Genomic DNA, 18839 nt, shown 5'->3' on the forward strand with positions numbered 1-18839 from the left:
TGAACAGGCCCAACTCTCTCAGCCTTTCCTCATCAGAGAGATACTTCGGCTTCCTAATCTCCCTAATCATCTTTGTAACCCTCTTCTGGGCCCTCTCCAGTAGTTCCCTGTCTCTTGAACTGGGGAGCCCAGAACTGGACACAGCACTCCAGATGGGGCCTCACCAGGGCAGAGCAGAGGGGGAGGACAACCTCCCTCCACCTGCTGGCCACACTTCTCCTGATGCACCCCAGGATCCCACCGGCCCTCTTGGCCACCAGGGCACACTGCTGGCTCATGGCCAGATTGCTGTCCACCAGGACTCACAGGTCCTTCTCCCAGAGCTGCCTCCCAGCAGGTCACCCCCAGCCTGTACTGGTGCATGGGGTTGTTCCTCCCCAGGTGCAGGACCTCACACTTGCCTTTATTGAGCTTCATTGGGCTCCTCTCCACCCAACTCTCCAGCCTGTCCAGGCCTCGCTGAATGGCAGCGCAGCCTCCTGGGGTATCAGCCACTCCTCCCAGTTTTATATCATCAGCAACCTTGCTCAGGGTATACTCCGTTCCTTCATCCAGGTCATTGATGAATAAGTTGAACAAGACCAGACCCAATACTGATCCCTGGGGAACACCTCTGGCTACAGGCCTCCAGCTGAAATCTGCCCCCTTGTGATTTACTTTATTTCTACTGTTCAGTACCATTATGGTGAAAGTCCCTGGTTCAAATTCTATAAAAGAGATTAAATGAAAACAACAAAATTATTTAGACTATGTTTCTTAATGTAACCATAGTCAAGACTACTGTAAGCAATTGGTTTATTATATTACATGCTGATATTTAAGACCATTCATTCCTTGTTATCACATATGAAGAAATCTGAAGAAGACAAAATTCTGTAACTATGACTTTATATTTTATTGTAAATAACATTTTCATTCTGCATTATGAACGCTGGTGGTTACTATGATCCATTGTTAATGTCCCAAATCCCCCTTAACAATCTAATGGCTAGAAAATGTGAAAGGAGTTACAAAGCTATTTCATTTAGAAGAGAATTTAAGGCAAAACATTTTTAACCCCGATGTGATCATAAATAATCCTTTATGTATTTGCATAATTATCCATAAGCATTACCTGATTTTCTAATGCAAATCCCATGACAGTATGTATGTACATCAGAGATGAATCTCTCCGGTCAGTTACACAAATAAATCATTGATTTTGTAAAGCACATATGCATGTGCTCCCTAGCCTCAGGAATAAAATCAAGGTCTTAGACATCTGCTAATGTATGCTTAATTTTTACTGCAGTTTCAATATTTGGCATCTATGCATGGATTGGTGACTGAACTTAGTCTAAAATACCTTTAGAAACTCAGTAGTGTCATTGTACTATTTGTAAAAACAACTGGCAAAATCTGCGTAAGTTTTCGCAAGGCACAGGAAGGATACCTTTTCTTCTGTTTTCAGACATATATACAAACACGTATGGAGGAGGAGGAGTAGTAGCTTCTGGTGTTGAAGAAACTACAGGGGTTGGCTATGGCACTGGTACTGGTTACGGAACAGCTGGAGGAATTTCTGGAACAGGGGAAGCAAAAGGGTCAGCTGGAGGAACAATAAAAGAATATCGAGAAGGAGGGGTTAACATGGCCTTCTTAGACAACTACTTCTCTGAGGTAATTATCTGATGATCTTTGCTTTATATCTGTAAGCCTACTGTTAGATTCTCCTCCCCAGGTTATGTGGTGGAAATCCAAAATAACTCCACTTAAATTGAAACTTCCATCATGTAAAACTGGTGTGAGCAAAGCTGACTACACTAGCGGGAAAAACTATGGCACTAGTAGCACTGACTTTAAGCTGCTGCCACCATAGATTTGATTGCTCAATAGCCTTTTTGTAAACTGATGGATACACTGCAGGTATGGGTAGCAAGCAGTTTAATTATTGCAGCTTCATGTGGCCACCAAGTTAATATATTTGCTACCTTTTTCAGTGTATAAATAGATATTAACTTTGTGAAATTGTTCACAGGTACTTCCTCTACAGCTTGTTTAATGAAGTGACTTTTACCCTTAAAGAACTGTGAACACCAGTTCACTTTCCTCCTTATTTTTATTGCCATTTCTATTCCCTAAAAGACTTATAAACTGCAAGTGACACAAATATGCAGTTTTGTAATTGGCAGCATATTAATTAGCCTTTACATATAGGATTAAAAAATGCTATGAATTTACATGATTAATGGATTAATGGGATATATTTTCATAATTAGCATGAACCGTAAGGCATAAATATTATAATTGCATGTGTCTCCGAAATATCAATTAATATATCAGGATTGCTGCATTTCAAAATCTAAACAAGAATCAGTGGAGGAGACGACAGAGCAGTCCTGAGCTCTGTCTTCATGACAGAGGTCCTGAGCATGGACTTCACCAAGACAGGAATCTCCCTGCTTAGGCTGGGAGCAGTATATAGTCATTGTTTGCAAGCCACGGGCCTCCACAGATTACTCCTCCTACTCTGCCTCTCCCTCCCAGGCCTCCCCTTCTGTCCTTCCATGCTTCCTCCAACCTCATCCCATACTCACTTTAAATTCTCCTCTTTCCTGCCTGATGTCTCTGCACTGACCACCCCATCATCCCCAACACCATCCGAAATCAGTGATTTTTACCCTGCTCAAAATGGATTCCCCTCGGGGCTCACCAAGCCTTCCCTGCTGTGTCCAACCAACCCTCTGTCCCATACCCTCTGTCCTGGTCTCTCCACTGCTCCCCTCGCCATCCTGCTTTGCTCCTCTTCCTACTGCTTTGTTTGGATATTGCTGCCCAAAGAGTACATTTGTTCCCCTACCCCTTTTGGTCTCTCGCTTCACCTCACAGTCAGATCCACTGATGTCAGACTAAATTTGAGATGCTAAGTGTTGGCAGAAACAAGAATAAAAATCAGTACTGTTTGGATAAAACTTATTTCAAGGTTACAAAAATGTTGATTTAATTTGTCCTGTTGATGTCCTGTTTTTCAAGTCAACTGGGCCTTACCATGTTCAGAAAAACCTTACTGTGGTTTGAGTCTTCATACTCAAAAACCTGATGAAAAGTCACTCTGATCTTCTTTTCTTCTTTTATTTTTTCTTGTTTTGCAAACTACAGAAAGCATTTGTGTATGCAGATGAAGATGAAGGTCGGCCAGCAAATGACTGCCTATTAATATATGATCATGAAGGAGTCGGTACTCCTGTCGGCTCTGTGGGTTGCTGCAGCTTTATTGGAGAAGATACAGATGAAACTTATTTGGACACATTAGGACCAAAATTTAAGACCCTGGCCGAGATCTGTCTGGGTAAAGAGATCGAACCTTTCCCTGATGTCAACCCGCCCTGGCCATGCGTTAATGTCGCCTTTCCCAACCCTGAAAGTGATCTAAACCTCCCACCACCTGGAACCACCATTGTTGTCAATGGATGTGCACCTATGCCTCCTCCCGTCAGCACTACAACGGTTGTTACTGAAAACACCTACACATCTGGGTCAACCATACAGCCCCCAAGGCCAATGCCAGATCCTTTGCTCCATGGCAACATGACAGTGACCGAGACCTACACCTCTGGCTCCCCCTCTCTTTGCGTTGACCCACTCCGTGCATCCAACGTTGTTGTAACAGAAAGGGTTGTTGGTCCTGCATCTGCCTCTGATTTGCGTGGCATGCTAGATATCCCCGACCTCACAGATGGGTCCAACGTTATCGTCACAGAAAGAGTAATTGCACCTAACTCCCGGCTCCCAGCCTCTCTGAGCATTCCTGATTTGGTAGATGGGTCAAATGTGGTGGTGACAGAAAGGGTGTTCAGGCCTGCCTCTGGCATGCCAGGCAGCTTAATAAATATTCCCTCGGAGTTATCGAACGCCCACAATGTGGTAGTCACCGAGAGGGTAGTGTCAGGGTCTGGGATGAGCAGCCTGGGGGGGACAAGCCTGGCTGGGGGGAATCTGGGTGGCCTGAGCAGTGCTGGTCAGATGCTCAGTGCTGACTGTCACGTTGGCCAGGCAATGGGCACGGCATCCCCCAGCACCTCCCGGAGAAGAGTGACAAAGTACAGCACCGTGCAGTACTCCAGTCAGTAAGGCCTCTGCCAGCGCCCCTTCCTGTTGAAATCACCATTTGCACTGACACTCATTAGCTGCCACCCATCAAGAATATTGTTATTATTTATAACTAGGAAATAGTGCTAAAATGTCAGGGTTTCCTACTTACGTGAGGATCTCTGAAGGGTGCCCCATTTCAAGGTCAAACGCAGGACTTTGTCAGTGAAGGGGAAGTTGAAGGTAGCTTTAAATTTGTTTCTTCCTCTCCACCTAGCACTACAAGTGTACAAACAGATACTAATATTTTTGGAGAGAGATCTGATTACCGAATGGAGCAGTGAGAAGGGATCTTTGTGTGCATACAGTATCAGCATGAATTAATGTCTTATAAAAGAGTGTTAAAATACTATGCTGCTGGGTGATCTCTGACAATAAGCAGATTTGGCTTAATAGCCCCTCACTGACAAGACAGGAAAAGAATGTAATTAATAATTAGTCAACTCAAGACTAAATAAGCACTTTTAAATGATTAATTTTAGTTTGCATGTGATACAGGAAGTGTTACAAAGTGGCACTTTCAATTATCTCTCCCATCACCAACAATAGTTATAAATAATAATCATATAAACACAATATAGTTTCATTGCTTTCTGAAGTTCTCAGTCAAATACATACTTTGTCACGGCCTGCCATGCTCTCATGGCAAGGAGCATGACCAGCAATTTGCTGCACACAGCGCTGCCACGTTGACGCTGTCACCCAGGAAGATGTTGGCTTCATCTTTTCTCCATTACCGTTACAGCTTTCCTTAAATCTAAAAGGACTTCAGTGACAACCAGGAGCTCTTAGTCAGATTTTTGTGCTAAACCATGACTACCATTTAAATTTCCAGTGTCAAGTTATATTAAGAGGGCTATAATGTACCATGCCAGTTCTCTTTTCTAACACTGACAAGAAAATAAAGTCTTAGAAGCTTTGTGATGTGGGGACGCGACAGCAAGTATTGTATCACTGACGCTGGTAGTTGAAGTCCTTCATGAAAAGAAAAAAACACTTGGAGCAATATCAATTTGCTAATAAGCAATGTGGAGAATTGTTATTTCATATGTCAATGTATTTTGCATTGATATTTTCAAAGTGTTAATTGAAAAAGGCTTTATGATTCTATAATCTTAATTAAATCTGGCTTTTATTTTCCCACAAATACAGCTCTACTGGATTCTGTTATTCCAATAATACCTTAACGTGGCTTAGAATATGACCTGAAGGAGCAAAATACTGAAATATAGCGTTTATCTCATTTTACTTCTGTATCATATGTATAGTAACAATAGCATACACAACATTGCTTCAGTGTAAATACAATAGTTATACAGAGAGACTAGCTTTTTTGCTAGACCACCAAATCAGTAGTTTTCCCTCAAATTTTGCTTCTTCAGCTTTGATGGATAGGTTAGTGAGTAGTTTAAGAGTTGCCTGTGAACCTCCCACTCTCTAAAATAGAAAAGAAACTTCCAGTTGCATATCCAAATTATCTTATCTCAGAAGTAGATAACAAGTTTCTGAGTTTGGTATCAGGAAAAGTTTTTTTAAAACGTACTTTTGGAAATGCAACTAGATCTGCTGTCAAAGTCAACCTATAGCGCCCTCTGAGTCAATGCCACTGCTGAAAACACCCGAAATCCTCAGGAGTCATGACCAAAACCAAAGCTACCTCAAGAAAGCGTTCCTTCTATGGCTTCGAGTCCTTTTCTGAAGCAACTGAGCATGCTAGGTGCTCTACCCATAATATCCGAAGTACTGTTATTTTTACTTCATCCTTTAACCTTGATTAACTTATGTATCACTAAAATTGCATTGACTTCAGTGGAATGATCTCTCCTATACATTATGGGCCAACTGTAAGTATGGTTTCTGGAACCATTCTTTAAAGAAGGAAAATAGGTATTAATATATAAAGCTCTATCCTTTTATATCTGGAGAATGCGTGCTGAAATTCACTAAATCTGACATGCTCCCTTTCATTTTGCTAACTATTTACATTAAAAAAAAGCAAATATTTGAAATATCTATGACTCTCTGGGCATTTAGAAAGCCTATGCAGTACAGCTAAAGCTCACTAGAGGTATTTCTTAATGTAAAGAAAATGAAGTCTTGTGTAAATATTTCCATAATCATCTTATGCAAATCAGAACTATTTTTCCTAATTGTGCTTCAAAGTAATATAACTAGTCTTTGGGAGCACATGCTGAATTCTCTGTGGCCCTCTTGAACAGGAATGCTATGTGAAGTATGAGTGTCTGAACTAACTGTGGCTTCTTTGCATGTCTAAAAATAGAAAGGGGAAGAATTAATAGAGAAAAAATAATGTTTCAAAGGACAGATTTTGGTTATGCAGTAGTTGTCTACTACCTTTTTAAACTTTCTAAACTTTTAACTTTTAAAGATCAAAAGCTTATTATTTAATACCAATTTTGAAAGGTATCTAGCATTTTTTTATATTGGTGTCTCACATCAAACAGCAATCAGATTATCTGTCAGTGCATTTTTTAATATTAATCTATATTGCTGTGTAATTTTCACAGACTTTCTTAAAATTGTTTGCTTAGTGAGATGTGGATATTTTTAGATTACTACAAATTGTGGAAGAAAAATTTATCTGAAGATGTGAACAAATACATGGTTTATTAAAAAATCTGTGCAAATTCTTTTTCTAGCTTTATTATTAAAAATAGTATATAATTTAATCCTGACTAGGAGACATTAGTTTGTTTCTTTTCCTTCAGTTGTAATTTAGAAGCCCGCTTGCTGTCTACTTTTAATCGTATTGTTTAATAATGAAGAATGAATGGTTTTCAGGAGCAACAGACAAATTTGTGTAGTGGTATCAATCCTTCTCTAAACCATTCAAGCAAAAAACTCTTATTAAAGTGTCAGCAGTGTGCATCACCATGTCTATGGCTTTCTTTTTTTTACTTGGGTTTTATGGAGCAGGATCCTACAGTTTTACATAGGCTCATTGAGATCTTGGTATCATGAAAAGTATACTGCCATGGAAGAAAATGGAGCCACAAGCTGAGGGTCTCATTAGATTTCTGTCTTGGGAACACTGTCTGAATTTGAACTGCAGGTTTCGATACTTTTTACTCTGTCCTGATTTTGTGGTAATAAATACATTTAAACTGTTGTGAGCAGCACCTACTACGTGCAGTATGAAAAGACTACACAATTGAAGCAAAAATAAAAAAAGTCTAGTGTTTTGTTTGAATTAACATAACTGTATAATTCAAATGCTCCTCACTATTGAGTGACCAAATGCATCATTTTCATTCTATTTAAAATTTAGTTAATATTACAGTGTTAATGTGTTTTCATAAATATAAGTATTAGAGATTTGTTTGTAATTTCTTAATGGCACCAAAAAACCCCAATAAATGATCATTTGGAACATCATGTTGTAAGTAGAGTGGCTCAGGGTATTTTTTTTACTCCGTTTATCAGTGGGAAATGTAGTTTTCTTAAAACTGCTCGTTTTTACAGGAAAATTCTAGCTTTAATTTTCTTTCAGGAAAAAAAAAAAAAAAAAAAAAAAGAAAAAGTGCTGATTTAGAAAGACAGGGCATCATCCCAGGGTTAAACTGTTTCATGTATCAGATTCACTGAGATACTTTAGGTTTTAGATCGTCAGGCAGAAATGTGCCAGGTCTCACAAGAATTATAGTACAATTTCCTCAAGCCATCATTCTCTGCATTGTTCTTTCTCTTTAGATGGCCTTTTCTGTGATACCCTTCTGTCCTGCAACTCTTAAACAGTGCTTCAGAGGAGCTATAGATTAAGGCTGGACACAAGCCACAGAGAAGAAAGAGAGCAAAAGGCACTGGGATCACTTTTGGGCAGCACAGGCATTGCAGGTACATTCAGTGCATACAGGTCAAGATGAGTTAAACCAAGCAAAAACTCCTTGGTTCTAAAAGGAAAACCTAAACATTTTGACTTTTCTGAATCAAATTTCTGCCTAATGTTCCAAGCCAGTATTCATGATAATAATTATTTTTTGTACAGAGACTTTTCAAAAAGGTTTATGTGAACTCAGTACAATATTTGTTTTAAAAAGAGAATTGTGTATTTACTTCTAAGTCTGATGTATCATTTCACTTTGCTTTAACATTTTGACATCTTTTTTCTCAGTATTTCATACAGAATTATTTTGGGCACTCACATGTACTTCAGATAATTATTTAAATATATTTTCAGGAAGATCAGTTATAAAAAAACATTGTCCATCTTCCAATTTATAGCAATGACATTGCTATCAGTCTGATGACACTGCTAGTTCCAGTGCAACAAAGATAATTTATCATTTATCTTCTGTATATTTAGAACCTAAGTGGAAATAAAGCAAAATTCTGTTAAACAAAACCATTTGTTATGCTCAAGCAACTTTAATTGAAATCTATAAAAGTGCATGTATAATTCAAAAAATGATTTAGTTATATGTTTATGGTTCCATATTCCAAGTGCACGGAAATTTTACAAAAGGGGGAGCAATGAGAAAATTACAGTTGGTGACAGTTTTGGATGCACTTTTGTATAATAACAGATCTGTCATATTTTCTTTTTGTGACTAATAGTTTAACAGTGTCTTGTAATTCAGGATCCAGCACAACAAGGTATGAAAGGGAACAGTCATGAAAAGTCAATTTAGGAAACAGAAGCTGCTTAACTGACACCCATCACGTACCCTGACCTTTGATATTCATCATACACTGTTGGGCCTACCTGCAAATTTAGTTAGCTAGCTGTTTAGCCCTTTTATTTTTCCTATTTTTTAGGAAAGTTCTAAACAATAAAATATATACTTATATAAAATAATATATATAAAATATATATATTACTTACAGGCTTTTTTCCAACTCATTCATTAAAGATTCCATTCAAGCCAGTCAAAATCTAGGTAAAACAGATTGTAATTTTGTAGCTGCAGGCTTTCACCTTACAGTGATCCGGGACCAAAGGCTGGGCAAGGGTCTGTCCATGAGCCAGTCAGTGTGGGCTCAGGCTGCCACAAAGGTGAATCATCTTGTGACACCAGATCAGTACTCAAGTGACAAAGATCTCTCCAGGACTACTTATAGAACCTCGGTAAGTTGCTTAATTTCTCTGAATGTTCACCAAATTTTCTGTGGAAAGGGGAATGAAAACTTAATCTCCTCCCTTTAGGAATATGATTATAAATTCATCAACACTTGTAATATGCTCAGGTGTTAAGGTGTTTTGGTAATACCTACAAATATATTGCCAGCAATGTGTCTGAAGCACACACACAGAGGACACTTTTTGAGCCTCTGATGCTGAATGTCTATTAAAATTAATGCCATTTAAATGTAAAATCTATTCTAGATCAATTATTTGTATATAAACAGCAAAACAACAGCTATTGGACATGCAAAATTTATTAATAGCAGAAAAGTAATGCTTTTCTTGTGTTTCTGCGTATGTAAGTCTGACTTCTATCTCCTTGATTTCCTTAGTTAATATATTACTGAATAAAAATGACCATGGTAGGCTGTAGAGGCACCATCAACAGGCTTAGAAAGGGACTAGGGAAATTCATGTGTAACAGGTCTATAAATACAAACTAAATAGCCTCATCTGGGTGAGTACCAGGGGATGGGCTACAAACAATGGCCAGGCCTGAACATGCTTTCTAAATGGCATCTCCCATTGCAGTTGTCAGAGACAGAATGAAAAGAAATACACCCATCTTTCTTGTCTTATCAGTCATGCAGGGGGTGCTCTCAGTTTTGTTACACCCAAGTTCAGAATCTAATCTGAAAATTCAGCAGAAGTATTACCAGTGATTGAAAATAGCTTTATCACCTTTGAAAAGTTGCCTAGTCTCAGTTCTAGGGGATTGCCTGGGATTTGCACTTTTTATAGAGGATTCATCTCAAAGCATCCGAAATAGGCAAGTCTTAATGGAAAGCTGTCACCCTTAACACTGATGTTAACAAATATAGTTTGCACTTTCTCACCATCATAGCTGTGCAATCATTAGGAAAAAAATAAATGCAGCCCTTGGGTCTTTTGGGATTTTTTGCCTTTTGCCATCAAAATCAGAAAATATTTTGATTCAACAGAATATCAGTCAAGGTGGTGCAATACACATCCTGCAACCATCCCACACAGAAATGTGCATGTCCACAACCCACCCTGATGAAAGCTTCACCAGAGCCAACTCTTATTATGTTCTATCACCATTTGTGATTCACAGAGTAACTCTGTAATTGCTTTTATCAATATAATTTTGTACTTCAAAAAGAAAATATTATTAGGGTAAGTTGTGAAAACTACTTTGGCATCACCCTTAACATTTCATTTCTCTAAGAAAAGCCTATGTAGAATGCCTGCATTTTTAATATTGCATAAGCCAACTGAGGAATAAAACCAACAGGTCCAATGTGTGACAGACTTGCCACACTTTAGAGAACTTCATATGTGTCCCTTTCAGTGTAATGTATCACAAGCTGCGCCATGCCATGCACCATGTTGCAGACAAAATCGTCAGCAAAACTTTCATCTCGAAAATTCCACTGGTTCCATTACACACACCATGAATTAAGAGCTATGTCAAAAGCAGGTCTTTCTCACTCACAAAGCAAACCACTGCTGATTTTTTTGACTTTACATGGAATTGAGTTCTCTGTTGAGAGACTCAGCTGTGACTAGGTTGACTCACTTGATATTTTAATCTCCTGAAACTGCATCTTGTCACTTCCTCCTTTATCCTCAAAATAATTCCCTTGATTAAATTTAGCTAAGATTAAAGTATTTTCACTTGTGACAGGCCTTTGACACTAATATATGATGACAGGCATGAGTCTTCACGGCACTACTTCTTTCCTCTTTTGTCATCAGTAAGTACTTGTAAAGAGGATCGGCCACATGAAGCCCTACAGCATGAACATAAAGAAGTGAAGAGTGAATTTAGGATTTACAGTAAATTCCACAAGCAATATTCAAGAGAACAGGGGCTGACGTGCAAAGTTCATGTAAAACTAGGCAATGTGGCAAATTCTTGACAACATATATTCTTGTTTTGATTTGTAGGTGAAAAGAAAAAGAGAAGGTGAAGGAGCATCTAGATTTTTTCCTTGGAGGGCAGCAGGGGGGTTTGGCATGAGGCCATGAGAGGGGAAAAGAGAGGAAAAAAAAGAAAAGTCTAAACCTGGGAAATGCTTTAGACCTCAGCATCATCCATTCAAGTTATTACAAGACAAATTAAGTGCACACAAAGTTATAGGGTCAGATTCTACATCCCCAATCACAAATGAACAGCACCTGACGACGTCAGTAGCCCCCCTCAGATCAGCAGGAGACACTGAACAGGAGAGCCCAGCAGTTTAAAGGACGGGACCTCGCAGTCCTATCTAACTTGTGTTTTATTCAGTCAAATTGCTTTCTGTTAACGGAAATGGGAACAGAAGGGACTTTACACAGGACCAACTCTACTGCTATCTTTCCTGACAAATGGCCATCCTAACCCTAAGATCTTACAGTAATGAGGATTCAACTCAGCCTCCCAGGTGGAACAAGTCCTTTAATTACTACTGGAAAATTCAGCTGGTAGCTTACTTACGTATCCCTTTTTGCAGTTTCTCATTCTCTGTAAATGCAGAGAGCATGCAAGCCCTTTTTCATGTCCTTTTAAATATCATGGAATCATAGAACGGTTTGGGTTGGAAGGGCCCTTCAAAGTTTATCTAGTCCAACCCCCTGGGCTTGTGATTCATCCTGCCTTACTGGATTTTCTCGGACTCTGTGAGGACATGGGAACCAAGATTTCCTTTTATCTTTATATTGACCATTTTGTCTCTATTAGTCTGAATTATGTGACTCCTTCTGAGTGCCCTTCTCACTTTACAAATCAAAAACTTAGAAAATTTAAGAATATGCATATAGACTGTGTCCTGAGGTTTTTTGCTTTTTCAGTTAACTTGGAATTATTTTTATTATTATTATATATTAATTGTTTTTATTAACTGTTACAATATTTGCTTGGCCTAATATGCATTCTCATTTATCCTGCATAAAACTTTTAAAGAACACTAGTAATTTTTTAGTGTAAATACAACTAATGCCACTGTATTCCAAAATCAAACATGTTTTCTGATAGTTCAGCTATGCAAAGTACCTCAGCAAAAAGAACAACCCACCTAATTCTGTAAGAATGATTAATATAAAAGCCCATTCACAAAGTTCTACAACAACCTGTTAGGAAACCTTATAAATAATGATAGAATAAATTTATATTCCATACATTTTTTCAGCCTTGGGTATTTTGCATCACATTAATAGATTTCTCTCTCATAAATATTTTACTTTTTTATGATGAACACCACCACAGATATGTGTGAGGTTATGTCCATGTGTAAGATGAGAACAGTTATTTTTGCCCCAAGGCTTTTCAGGTGGTCTTAGGTGGGTCTTTGCAGCTGGCATAAGCTGAGTTATTTTAGGACTGTGTCTTCCTGGGGGGCTGTGAGTTGACTTGTGGACTCATGTAATGAATTCAGGGTAGGCATTAGAAGAGTATCGCCTCCAACGGTTTAGTCTGTAACCTCACTGCAGTGCAGGCAAATTACCAGGACGATTAGAAGCAGAACCAGAGGTCAAAGTATCCTTTCCACTATGCCATCATTAACATAATTTAATGAGAGGGTTTGGCACATGGATGGTATTGTGGTGACTCTCAACTAAGAACATGAGCTAAATGTAGTGAAAACATACCCTAACACATCAGCCAGCTCCTCTGTTTATTGATATGACAGACGTGTACCCTCCAACAAGCTAGCCAACACTTGGAAACAGCATGTTTTTCGATGAGGTACTCTGTGGTGAAACAACCAAGGGTGAGGTTTTAGTTAGCATTCAGATGTATATGTCACACACCAATGTAACTTTCAAATTGTTTTTTTAAGAAGTAAAGCCCCTTTTAATAGGGCCTGTAGCAATAGGACAAGGGGTAATGGTTTCAAATTAAACTAAGGTAGGTTCAGTCTAGATATAAGGAAGAAATTTTTTTACAGTGAGGGTGGTGAAACACTGAAACAGGTTGCCCAGAGAGGTGGTAGATGCCCCATCACTGGAAATGTTCAGGGTCAGGCTGGACGAGACTTACAGCAACCTGATCTAGTTGAAAGTGTCCCTGCTCATTACAAGGGAGGTAAACTAGGTGACTTGCAGAGTCTCTTCCAACTCAAACCATTCCATGATTCTGTGATGTTATGATTCTATGAAAATTTGAAGGAACTTTCCCTGTTAACACATCCAGTCCACTGATAACTGGCAACCACATTACAGAATCTCTTTTATAAACTGACTGAAATCAGTTCTTGTCCCTGCATTTCTAACTGAAAGTCACTCCAAATCCCACCAATCTGAGAGTTCGCTGTTCTAATCTCCAGCCTAAAATTCAGACCAGTTGATACCTGGTTTTGTGCTGGTGTTGTTCTTTCACTTTTAAAATGAAGAACTTTTTTTTTTTTTTTTTTTTTTTTCTCCAGCTGAGTCAACCCCTACTAAGGTTACCTGCTAACTTAACATAGAGGCATACACAAGAATTTGGAGTGTATTAGCCCATGTACTTCAATTGTGACAGAAGAAATCATGGAATAGTATTCTTTTTATCCTGAGACAGGGAATGAGGGAATGCCACATTGCTGTATCTACAGTCCCTGAAAACTTTCACTGCACTGCACCATGGCAGCTGATACTGGACCTGACAAATTACAGTGAGAACTGCAGAAGTTGCTTCCGTAGCCCAAGCTGCAACTTTTCAAAATAATCTTCCTGTTCAATACAGTTCAGTTGTCCAGCACTGATGAAGATTCATGGACCAAAAAAAGGCTAATATTTCTGCTTATGCCAAACACAAGTAAAAGTCAGCAGTGTGCTCTGCAGCCGAGAGGGCAAACCGCATCCTGGGGGGCATCAAACACAGCACAACCAGCTGGTCAAAAGAGGTGATTATCCTGCTGTGTTCAGTGTTGGTGTGGCCTCGCCTCGAGTACGGTGTGCAGTTCTGGGCCCACAACTCAAGAAAGAGGGAAAGGTCCTTGAAAGTGTCCAGAGGAGGAGGGCAACAAAGCTGGTGAAAGGGCTGGAAGGCACGTCCTGTGGGGAGCGGTTGAGGACTCTGGGTTTGTTTAGTGTGGAGAAAAGGATGTTGAGGGGTGACCTCATTGCTCTCTACAGCTTCCTGAGGAGAGGACGTGGGGAGGGAGGTGCTGAGCTCTTCTCCCTGGTACCCAGTGATAAGATGTGTGGGAACGGTCCAAAGCTGCATCAGGGAAGGTTTAGACTGGACATTAGGAAGTATTTCTTTACCAAGCAGGTGGTCAAACATTGGAACAGGCTTCCTAGAGCAGTGGTTGATGGCTCAAGCCTGCCAGTGTTTAAGAGGCATTTGGACAATACCCTTAATAACATCCCTTAACTTTTTGTCGGCCCTGAAATGGTCAGGCAGTTGCACTGGATGATCATTGTATGTGCCTTCCAACTGAAAGTCTGGTCTGTTCCATTCTGTTCTGTTCCATTGAAGTAGCTGCACAGCAAAGCAACCGTTTGTATTTACCTATATGCTCTCTGTCGTGTAAGTTTTCCCAGAAAATCACACTACTCTGAAAATACAGACTGGAGACAATTTCTGAGTGAGTGGCCTCAGTTGCTATGCAGAGGAAAACAACAAAAGAGTTGCTCTGCCACTCCTTGTTTTGTACGCATAAAAGACAGTATTTCATGCTGTCAGACAGTAACAAAACACCTGTGTTCAGGGCAAGGATCTGGTCTGGCTTTTTTACAGCCCCGCCAATCCCACAGCTTGCCGTTTGGCAGCCTTATTCATGCCTACGGCTGCAGCTGGCACCTGGAAAGTCAAACAACCCGGCCGCACCGGCAAAGAAAAACCAGGCAGGCAGCAAACAGCAGAGTGGATATAGGGGAAAGAGCTGAAGAGAGAAAGATAAGGAGAAAGCAGCTGAGTAAGAGAGAGCAGGTAAAGCAAAAGAAAGCAGGGGAATTATTCCTGTGGTTATAAGGAAATAAACAGCTTGTATTTGTTTAAGGAGAGTGACAGGAGGCATGGAGAATCAAAAACACAGTTAATGCACAGGGGAAAAACAATTACTCTGTTCTGAGAGTGTCAAGTGTTTACTTAAAGTATCAAACCCTGTTGCTAATATACTTCTCTCCTCAGTCTACTCATTTTTCCCCCTCAAGGGCCCTGGTCCTGCAAAACACTTTGAAGCCGGTAACCGCACGCAGTGCAACCACTGCAGTCCCAATAGCTGTCTGCGGGTTAGGAACCCTCTCTGTGATGTGCATATTTTTTCACAGAATATGCATTATTCATTACATATTTTGAATAACTAAATGCAATTTTGATATATTCATGCACAGACTTGATACACTGCTTTCTACTGGGATCTTTTCCCAAAAACCGAGTGGCAGCTGGGGCCATGGTGCAGTAAAGAATCTTTAAACAATGCAGAAAAGATTAATGGCATAATTTCAAACAATGTGAGATGTTTGCATGATAGGTTCATATGAATAATAAATTAATTTCAACATTTCATTCCTAAGGACTCACTCTGGGTTTTCCAATTAACACCGTTTGCTAGATACTGCATTTGTCTCTCTTGATTGAATCATTTGTCTAAAAGAAACTGTACTTTTCTGGGAAAAAAAAAACCAAACAAAAAACCCCAACAAAAATCCACAGCTGCAGTAAAGTCACCTTTGCTTTTGTAGGAAGCAGAGGTGGACTCTGCTGGTCTGATGTAAAGCACATCCTTGTCTTCTGATACTTGGAGGAATTTTACCAGTGTGCTTAACTGTAAATGTTGCAACTATGTACCCATGGCATGGCCGAGCTGCACAATGCCGTCGTATTATGTAGTTTAGCTACTAGTAGAAAGCTGCATTGTATAGTTTAGCTGCTAAGTAGATAAGAACCAGTCCAAAACCAAGACATGAGCCGAGAGTGCTGAAACAGGGCCAGAGGAAGAGAAGGTGATGAAAAAGATGAGAAGAAGATGAGGAAGATGACAAGGAAGAGGATAAGGAAAGGATGAAGATGTCCCAAATGACCACCAGAGGAGCCCTGACCATTAGGCCACATGCGTAGTAGGAGTGTAGATATGGTAAGTAGTTCATGGAACTGTAATGCACATGCTAACAGTTTCTCAGAAATGTCATCAATATGTATAGAAAGGCCATATAAAGATGAACAGAGAAAAAAGTCGGTATGCATGTTGGGCGGGACTTATCCCCTGTGCATCCAGCACCGAACATAAAGAACGCCTGCTTTCTAATACTCCAAGCCAGGTATTAGAGAGTTTTGTCTCCGATTTTTCAGTATCACCTCCACCCCAGGGAAGCCGGTAGCTGACTGGCACTGCTTTGAAGCATTACGCAGCGTAAGGAGGAAGTGACAGGCAGAGCTAAGGACAAGGCAAGGTTTCAGGGGACCCACCAAGGGCCAGCCACTGTCCCTTGCTCCGAGGACACTTGCTAGAATACTTGTGCTGACAACAATTATGCCTGAAAGCAAACACTCTCCCTCACGAGAATAGTTAGGTTGTCTTAGATGACAATTTATTTGCTGTTAAAAGCTTATCAAGAGAATTTAGACAGATGTTTGTGCTTTGAGAAAGGATCAACCTGGTGCACGCCCCACACCTTGGAAAGCCCCTGTCCTCGCCAGGCGTGAAGAAGGGCTCATCTGCTTTTATGGCTTGAAAAGCAAAGATGAACTTCCTCTTGGTTCTGCAGTGTTGGTGAACTCTGAACTGCTGATGTCTCCAGAGGGAAAACAGAAATCTAATGTTCCACGGATCCTCCCGCGCGAACTGATTGTATGGGCAGAGCTGCGGCTTGGTTGGGGGGGGAGGACTGTTTAGCAGCTGCCAGGTTAAAGTCCAGGAAAGGCACAAAGAAATTTGACTTCAGTGGTCGGTGACACAGTTAACTAGCTGTGCTAGAAAAAAAATGATACTGTTTGACATTTATTTCATAACGTCAGGCAAATTATTTCTGTAAAGTATGACTAACAGACATTTTTCATACAAGAGAACTAGGTAAAAAAAAAAGCCCCAAACTTTTTCATGGTGACTGAGGGTCTTGTAAGATGCACAGGACATGTAGCTGACCCATGTTTAAAGTTATAAGCAACATAAACCAGAATAATTTACAGAAGAGCTTCTATCTCTCTGTGGCTATTGAGCTCTGTGAAGGAGTTATTCTACTCACTCCTCCCATAAACACATCGGTAACTTCAAAAAGAAATCAGTGCTAAGGATTTTTGAAAGGAAATTAAATCAGATATTTACTTCGTCATCTCAGCATTAAAAAATTGGCAAAAGCTGTAAATATACATATTTACTAACACCTCATTAACAGTGTGTTGGACAGGCAAACAAAAACTGTTTCAGAACTCAGAGCAACTCGCAGATTAAGATGAAAGTCACAAATCAAGGATCTTCTGTTACAGCATTTTCATGCAAAGAAATACTTTCAAGTTACACTTAACCATTGGGCTAGAAAATGTAATACACAGCTAGAATGAAAATCTACTTCTAAATCACCGAATTAAAAGCAGTGTAATATGAGGACTGAGACGTGCTTTGCCTCATTTGCCTCAAACAGGAATTTCTAAAAGAGAATTACACAGTACTTCTACTAACATTAGTTGCACTAGCTACACTGGCTCTTAAACCTGTACCAAACTACACCTCTGCCCTGAAGAAGATCCTCAGAGGATCTCAGGGTGTATTCTTGCACAAACGTATACATTTCTGTTGGGTTCCAAAGTGATCAGTCCAACGCAGCAACTCAGTGACGGAACCAAGAAAGAACATGGAAACCTTTAACACCGTGCATGTTGTGTATATTGGTTTCTTTGATTCTGCCCTTTGTTGTCTTTAAACTAAGGAAATTATATTTATGCAGGGGTATCAGCATACTCCGTAAACTGTGATATTCTAATCAAATAATACAAATAGATGTACATAACTTCAGAATAAATTGTGAGGTAAAGCTGTTTCCCTTGTAATCCCCATGTAAACTATAACCGTTGCAACTGCTATCACATGCAATGTGAAATTATTTATCGTACACTGTTACAACATGTAGTAAGGGGACATAACGTATTTGAAAAGACCCCCCCATAAGGCTGGTTCGCCAAGTCCTAACAGTATGACGTGTAGTATCATAACCAGCCACCTCAGGAATTATTTATAATTGAGTGCAACCTTAGAAAGATTAATTACGTGCCTGCCCCAAAGAAGATAGGATGTACAGGAAGTGTATTTAATTGTTTCGCCATCACAAAGAATCAGGTAAGCCTTCCTAAGCATCAATTAATTAGGTGTATCCAGGAAAGATCTCTGCCAGATAAAGGCAAAAAGAACATGGCCCAGGGAGTGTTAAAAAGAAGATTACGGGGAAGGTTATGATAAAAAAACTCACGGTTTTATTTTCCCACGAGACTCCATTCCCTACCACCCCCCACCCCCCCAATTCCTCCTTAATTGATTACTTTGTTGTCGCAGCCGCTTTGCACGCCTCCTGCAGCTCCAGCTCGCTGTTCCTGGCGAGGGGGAGATCGAACCTTGCCACCCCCGGGGAAACTGCGACCGGCGGCCCCGGGCTGCCTCTGCGGGCTCCCAGGCGCAGGGCGGCGGGCCGGGCCGGGCCGGGCCGGGCC

The 18839-nt window shown here is 40.1% G+C and overlaps 1 protein-coding gene and 1 long non-coding RNA gene across 2 annotated transcripts in view; one reads left to right on the forward strand and one right to left on the reverse strand.

Annotated features, from left to right (window-relative positions):
- The window catches only part of LOC121085482 (desmoglein-1-like), a 21761-nt gene extending 17533 nt beyond the window's left edge, over nucleotides 1–4228 (forward strand). The window contains exons 15-16 of the mRNA XM_040588195.1: nucleotides 1451–1659; nucleotides 3139–4228. Of these exons, the coding sequence (XP_040444129.1) occupies nucleotides 1451–1659; nucleotides 3139–4110 (1181 nt within the window). The 3' untranslated portion in view covers nucleotides 4111–4228. The remainder of the gene's footprint in view (nucleotides 1–1450; nucleotides 1660–3138) is intronic.
- On the reverse strand, nucleotides 1475–18831 carry LOC121085483. The gene is made up of 3 exons (XR_005827078.1): nucleotides 18672–18831; nucleotides 4241–4347; nucleotides 1475–1561 (listed from the first exon to the last, which is right to left on the reverse strand). It is a non-coding gene; the product is annotated as an uncharacterized LOC121085483 (long non-coding RNA).
- Between the last annotated feature and the right edge of the window lie 8 nt (nucleotides 18832–18839).

Source organism: Falco naumanni, chromosome 3, assembly GCF_017639655.2.
Source record: "Falco naumanni isolate bFalNau1 chromosome 3, bFalNau1.pat, whole genome shotgun sequence".
In the NCBI taxonomy this organism is placed as follows: domain Eukaryota; kingdom Metazoa; phylum Chordata; class Aves; order Falconiformes; family Falconidae; genus Falco; species Falco naumanni.